At 48.9% G+C, this 7,420-nt stretch overlaps 1 protein-coding gene across 1 annotated transcript in view; it reads left to right on the top strand.

Annotated features, from left to right (window-relative positions):
- Nucleotides 1-261: 261 nt before the first annotated feature.
- The window catches only part of VASH2 (vasohibin 2), a gene marked incomplete at its 5' end in the record, with an annotated part of 7,403 nt that continues 244 nt past the window's right edge, over nucleotides 262-7,420 (top strand). Inside the window, 2 exons of the mRNA XM_010185601.1 lie at nucleotides 262-744; nucleotides 2,396-2,511. Coding sequence (XP_010183903.1) covers nucleotides 262-744; nucleotides 2,396-2,511 — 599 coding nt within the window. The remainder of the gene's footprint in view (nucleotides 745-2,395; nucleotides 2,512-7,420) is intronic.

Below are 7,420 nucleotides of genomic sequence, written 5' to 3'. Positions count from 1 at the left end.
AGAGGGTGGTCTCTCCTCTGGTGTGCTGACCCAAACACCGCTGTGGTTTTATCCTTCCCTGCAAGCGTGGTTTAGAGTCGGGCACTTCCCTGCCTGAACCGTTGTCTTACTCACCAAGCGGCAAAATGGGCTTTGGCAGCACTGACTGTTTAGGGCACAAGAAGAATAAATTTGTGTTTGCAAGAAACCACTTGTCCTGGCAGTTAATAAAAACCTGATAAAGATGTTGTACAGGTGTAATTGTGTGTGCTCCCTTCCCAGTGCCGTTGTTGCCTTGACGTGGTGCATACCAGATACTTAACTAATGGGCAGCCCTCCGTGGAAAGATTCCCCATCAGCTTTAAAACCCACTTCTCAGGGAACTATTTTCATCACGTGGTGCTTGGGATTTACTGCAACGGCCGGTACGGCTCCCCGGGGCTGGGGAGACCCTTTTTCCATCCCGGGGTTCTGGGGTTTTACTGCACCGGCCGGTACGGCTCGCTGGGCATGAGCAGACGGTCAGATCTGATGGACAAACCTCTCGCTTACCGAACTCTGAGTGACCTCATCTTTGAATTTGAAGACTCCTATAAAAAGTACTTGCATTCAGTCAAAAAAGTAAAAATTGGATTGTATGTCCCCCATGAGCCACACAGCTTTCAGCCCATTGAGTGGAACCAGCTGGTCCTCAATGTATCCAAAATGATGCGCACAGAAGTCAGGAAGGAGCTGGAGAAGTTTGCCAGGGATATGAGGATGAAGGTAGGTCTGTGTGCCTGGGCGGTGGACGTGTGGACTTGTCCCATCCTGCAGAGTCCATGTCAGCAGAGGTTAAGGTGGGCTGGGGGTGTGCTTACATCCATCTCTGTGGTTCTCCCACAGGGCTTGGTGTGTTTTCAAGCTCTTATAACTGTTTTTTAGTTCAAAGATGTCCCCATCAGCTTGGCAAACACTTGAACCCATGCTTGTTCCTGGCTGTCAAGGAGCTATTGCCCAGTTTTTCTCACCATCTGTGGAAGAAGGTGCCTGGGAAGAACCAGGGTGCCTAGGACTGGAGCTCGTGGGGTGGGTGGCCTGGTCACAGGTAGGGATCTCTGCTCTTTGCACCTGAGCTGCAGGGAGTGCTGTGGGACAGTGGTTGCTTCTCCTTGCAGGGCATGCCAGTGGGCTTGCCCTGTGCCGCCTGGTGTCCACCACCCTTGGCTACATCCCAAACTGGGTTAGACGGGAAGGGTGAGGAGAGCGAGTCCCTGACCCTGACAGGCTGGTGCTTCCCCACTGCCTGGCTGGACTGAAGAGCCTAGAGGGAAATGACAGGGAGACAGGGCAGGCTGCCAAGGGGCTGGGAGGTTTGGCTGCCCTTGGGGATGAGGGGTGTCGCTGATCATGCCTCTAGGGCTGGCGTGGGCGAGGAGCTGGTTGTGGTCATGGTGGAGAGAGATTTGGTGCCTTTCCAGCCTGCTGCTGGCAGCAGGAGCAGAGCAGGTGTGTTGCTAAGTATGGGGCTGCCTCTCGCGGAGAGGCATGCCAGCATTGCATCCAAGTTATTCTGGGTTCTCGTCCCCTGCCCTGCTGAGGAATGGCTCCTACGTAGCAGCCGCGTGCCTTTTTGGCTGAGGCAGCTGCCCCCTCGCCCTGACCTTGAGGTGAGCATCACCAGTGACATCGTAGCCCCTATGTCCTGCTGCCACCTCTCCTGCCCTGCCAAGGAGTTTTGAGGGTCAGCTTGTACCGTACAGTCACCTTAAGCAAACGTGCTTGATGACAGACCTAGTGAAGCTCTTTTTCCCCATCTTCTCTATGCATGCCCTTTAAAACCTTCTAGAGATCAAAGAGTTGAAATAGGCCCTAGTTGAGGAAGTCCATATGGGTGGACTCACTTTTGATAGAGGGACCAGCTCTGAGCTGTGACGTTGGGTCTAGTCCTTGTAAGTGCCTCAAGGCCAGGATCACAGCCCCGAAACCTTGAAAGCTGAAGGTCCTGCATCTGACGCTTCCCTCGAGGTAATTCAGAACTTGAGCCACTTGATTTAGAGGGCTCCAGTTGTGAGGGGACTGACTTTGGAGAATCAGGTCTTAAAAACAGCCCAGAGTGTGAGTGTCCTGCTGATGGACTTCTGAGGTGGGAGGGCCTGGAGGATGTGGGCAAGTGTGTGAATGGGCAGGAGACCCTACTGAAAAGTGCCACTGTCACACAGAGTTCAGCTGCCAGCCTGGGAGGCGATGGCCTCTGTTTGCTATCACATGACAACAGCTCTGGGATCCTCTTAACCTGGGCAGGGTTTAAATAAACCCTGAGGGACTGAAGGCTCTTTGTGTGCTGCCCTCACTACTGTATGAGGCCCCTTATTTTTATTTTCAGTGACTCATTGTCTTTATTGCACACCTTTTCCTTCTCTCCCCCATCTCTCAGATTCTGAAACCTTCAAGGGCCCATTCTCCGATGAAAGACAGATCACGGGGTAAGTCCTTGTCCCCTCACCGAAGGCAAGCCAGCCCTCAGAGACGTGCGTGCAGAAGAGATAAATCGTGAGTATTCCTGTTGCCATCGCTGGTGGGTCAGAAGTTGAGGGTGATGACATATTATTTTGCTGTACAGAACTTACATGTGTGCAATTATATATATAGGTAAAGCGTACCAGGTATCTTGGGTGCATGAGAAGCTCCAGAAGCTACCAGTACTGCTGATGTCCTGGCATTTTTTTGTTTACTGCTGCCCAATGGCCCCTCCTTGCGGTGTCCTTGGAGGCCCTGATGGCCTTTGCTTGGTTAAATTCTACAGCGTGTTGGATGGCCGTGAAAATGGAAGTGTAGGGTTTGCCCTTTTTCAGTCTTTATACAGTCCACTTTCTGGAGAAATGAGCATAGCCTGGTGTGCAGGGGACCTGTAGGAGGGAAAGCAGTTTGATCACATTTAAGGGTGTTCAGACATAGGTATTAAAAACAGGAGGATGTTCTCTGCTAGGAGTGGTGGGATGCTCTGCTGTCACGGTCAGACAGAAACTGGATTCTCCACGATGAGCCTTTGCGTGGGGCTGTTCTGATGGAGTGGTTTTTTACTGAGGACTGTCCAACTTACAGGGATGGTGAAAAAATAAACCTTTTCTCTTCTTGGCAAAGCAGAAGCACCACTTGTGTTGTGTTCCTTGATTTTAATTGGCTTAAAAAACTGAGACCACTTCCCTCATACATCCTAGGTAGTGGTTTTTCTTTAACTGTGTGGGGAAGGATGGGCTAACTGTGTGCAATACCTCTAAATGGATAAAACTGAGCTTGCAGATCACAGCCTTTTACAGCCACTGGCAATTCAGACACCCATACCTTAGATGTGGAAGAGTTGAGTTTTAGCTGCACTGCTTCATGCCAGGAAGCTGACAAATGTGAAAGCCTATACATAACCCGGATTAGTCACATATTTATGATCATAACTTTTTAAATAGGCTCCCAGACTACTGTCTCAGCACTTAATTATTTATTTTAAAGCAGCTAACAAAGACATTAGACCAACCTTCTAAAGATAACTTCAAGATACTTTAGGAGCAGCTGATTTCACAGCAGGCTTTTATTTTTACATGTGAATTCACACTCAGTCCATGATGCTGTGCTTTGGGCTTCATCACCGAGAGCTCCTTGTTTAGTGCACGGATAATTATAGTGGTGATGGGCATGGCTGCTCCAGGCTTCACCTCCTAGGTTCGCTTTGAGGGATGGTTTCATCTTTGGGTTTCTGATAGTGTTTCTGGAGTTGCTGGAGCGGGTCATGTATGTCTGGAGAGAAGAGAGAGTCTCGCTGGGCCTGGAGACTTGCCAGTTGGGCTGCTTTCCTGAGAGAACTGGGCACGGGGCTGCCTTAGCAGCTTTGCTTTGCCAGAACACAAAGACAGTGAAGTACTGGTGGCCTTGCAGTGACTTCAGCACCTGTTACCTGCTTGGTGGTTCTGCTGTGTTGCCCTGTATCTGGAGTGAATTATGTTTTACCCTAAAATAAAGCCTGGGTCACGATGATACAAGATCCAGGCCCCATCTATAGCATGATGAGAGGAGCAGGAGACTGAGAGCAGACTCCACACGAGACCTTCACCTCTGCCTTGATGGAAGGTGTTGAAGTGTTTCAGAACTGGTGTGAGCTCTTGCAGCACATCCTTTGTGGCTGCACGACAGCACTGCGGGTCCTGCACAGCCCCCTGTGAGCCTGGCCAGTACGCTTGGAAGGAAAAGGGGAGTTTTCAGCTGGTCCAGAGCCCTAGAGCAGACCCAGGATGCTGTTCTCTGTTAGAAAAGCAATGCCAGGGAGAAGAATTGGGATCCTGATGTTAAAATGATGCTTCTGTGCAGTGGTGCTCGTGGCTCGAAGGCTGACTGTGCCTCTGCCCCACTGGGAGTGATGCTGCAGAGGAATATGCTGCTGTAGGGAGCTCCTTGCTGGTCATAAAACCCTTTCATTTCCAAAATTGAGATTCTGCAATGGGAGGTGTCCGAGACCCAAAGAGGGGATGAGCTGAGTGACACATACCAGCATGAACAGTGGTTGATGCAGAGTGAGAAACACAAGGGGGGAAACTGGGTATTTTCCTCTGCATATTGATGAATTTTGAGCACCTAGCTGTAGTGAGAAGCCTTTGTATTACACAAAGAAAAGGGAAGACTTTGAGGCTTGCTAGGCTTTAGGCTGAAATCCTAGCTAAAGAATGGCTGTGCTTATCAACACTGTGTTTTGTTTCCTTGTGGATCTTTTACGTGCTGTAATTACAGCTTTTTAGAGCTTGCAGGGGAGGGGGAGAGAAGTGTTTTGCTCTAGTGTGAGCTGGCAGGGGCTGAATAACACATTCATGTGAAAGGCTTCACCTGCTGATGACAAGCTGTTATTACAGCCTGGTTTTTGTCAACGATAAAATTATATGGGCCCGCTGGGAGAAAACTGCCAGGGAAAAATATGTGAACTGGAATGTCTCTGCTGGACTGTTTCTGAAGGACAAAGGCTGAGGCAAGGACAGAAGTGGATTTTACAGCCTCAATCCTTTAACTTCTTATCCTGGTTCCTCACTAGTTTGTTAGGTAAATGCTGGTGGTGGTTGCTGGCAAGACCATGATAAAGTTTTAGCCTGGAAAGACAGCCTCAAGGCAGACAGGTGGTTGCCGAACACAGGTGGCAATGCAATAAGCAGTGCATCCCTGTCTAGAACACTGTTGTGCAGCCAAATTGCAGCTCACTAGCAGAGCTATGCAACAACCCACGTGCTCTTGGCCCACAGCTGGTGTGATCCTGCTAAGGGTGGCCAGGATGACTAAAGAGGATATAGGGTGGTGTGAATGTGTCTGGTAAGTCTGAAGCTTTACTGTGTCCACTTCTCCGTCCTCTGAAACCCCAAAGTTTCAGGGGTGCAGTAAATTGCAAGCCACTGCTGGAACTGGCAATACTGTGCTTCATCCTCAACAGAAGCGCTTGGAGCTGGAGGGATCTGGGAGCATTGATGGGTGTTTGGAAGGGAGTGTCATGTGGCAGCTTGAAGCAATCTCTGCTCCTAAATGTCAGTTCACCAGATCTATTTCCTGTTAATTTCATACTGAGGATTAACACATGCATGTTCTGTGAGTGCCATAGCAACACCGGCCTTGTGTGCTTCTGGCCTAACTTAGCTGTTGAAAGGAAAAGTCTGTTAGTCCATTATATTAGGATGTGCAGGGGGCAGGAATAGATTATATTAGGATGTGCAAAATCAGGCAGATCAAATGCAGACAATCCATGAATGCTGAATATTGTCACAGCGCTTCAGACACGAGGTGTGATCTGATGGGCCAGTACAGCAGAGGCCCTTCGCTTCAAGGAGGTGTTTGATGTCAGGTCATTTGCCAGCCAAGAATAGGAGGTGTGGTGCCTCTGCTCCAACAAATCCTTGCCTTTTCCTAAAACCCTGAAAATAAACCTTATAGAGGACAATCTGTTTGTAGCTACAAGGTAGAGAATTGTCATGGAGTGGAATTGGCCATGTGTGTGCAGCGACTCCCCATCTCTCTTGGATAATCAGAGAAGGTAGAACCATTCAGGTGTGCTTTAATTAAAACCATATTCTGGTTCAGTTTAAGGAAAGGAGGGAGGAAAGGGTGGGGAGGGAAGAGGATCCCTAAATATGAGGAAGGGAGGGAGAGAGGGAAGATGCTCTGGAACATACAGCACATCTCTTGCTGGTCTCTGACTCCTACGCAAGCTCTGAGGGATGCAGCTTGTAACTTGTTTTGTGGCTACTCAAATCCCATCTGCTCTGAAGCAATATAGTGGAAAAAATCCAAACTATCTTACAGTGACTTCAGATGCGATCCCTTCCTGCAAGTGACAGAAACCAGTGAAGACTCCTCCACTTCTGTGAAGTACTTACGAACCAAGGCAAACATGAGGCAGGGTGCAGGGCAGTACTGCAAAGAGGGTGATGGGGTTATTCATAGCGGTACCTGCATAAGTAACAAAAAACCAGGTTTCATTCAGTGTGTGACCAGGCAGAAGAGCATAGAATGACCTTGTTGTGGTTGGAAAAGACCTTTAAGATCATAAAGTCCAACTGTTACCTACCTCTACTGTGCCCACTTCTAAACCACATCCCTGAGCACCATATCTAGATGACTTTCAAATGCATCCAAGGATGGTGATTCAGCCACCTCCCTGGGCAGCCTGTTCTAGCCTTTGATAACCCTTAGTGTAGAGGTTTTTCCTAATGTCTAACCAAAACCTCCCCTGGTGTAACTTGATGCCATTTCCTCTTGTCAGTGTGAGAAGAGACTCACACTGACCTCTCTACACAATGTCTTCCTTCAGAAAAGCAAACATACGACTTAATGTGAAAATAGCTAAAAGAGCTAAATCAGCTCTCAGATTAGACACTGCCATAAGACTATAAATCACTAGGATTGCTTTGGTTTTACAGCCTTGTTGCAGGAGTTTTTCTGTTGCTTGCTAAACAAGGAGAGACTGATTGCTCAATCTCAAGGTTTTATGTGGTTCAGGTTGTTGATAAACTTGACTGACCTAACAGAGTACATGTATGTGTGATTACCCAGGTGAATGGCTGGGCTGTGTCAGAACAGAAGATGCCTGGAGACTGAAGGGAGTTCATCTTGTGTTTTCTGTTTGGTGGGCTCCAGCCCTTCCCACAGACATAACCAGGAAGAAAGGGCAGGTTCAGAGAGAGGACATGCTGTGGCCATGGGAGAGGCCTTGCTGTTTGCTCTCAGCAGTTTCCACTTTCTTCTAAAAGCCAGAGTCCTGCTCTGGGGCAGATCAGGGCAGGATGTGTCCAGTCTTAGCTACTCATTTAGGCCCCCTCTTGAGTCAGAGGGAGAGGGGGCACTCCCAGGCTCAGCTCATGGACATTAGGAGGGGACAACTTGATCTTCACTGGCGATTGGCTTCAGAGGTGACCCACATGAGTAGCTCGATTGCACTAAT

The sequence above is a fragment of the Mesitornis unicolor genome, unplaced genomic scaffold (genome assembly GCF_000695765.1).
Source record: "Mesitornis unicolor isolate BGI_N332 unplaced genomic scaffold, ASM69576v1 scaffold24065, whole genome shotgun sequence".
Classification (NCBI taxonomy): domain Eukaryota; kingdom Metazoa; phylum Chordata; class Aves; order Mesitornithiformes; family Mesitornithidae; genus Mesitornis; species Mesitornis unicolor.
This window is presented reverse-complemented; position numbering and strand designations above follow the sequence as displayed.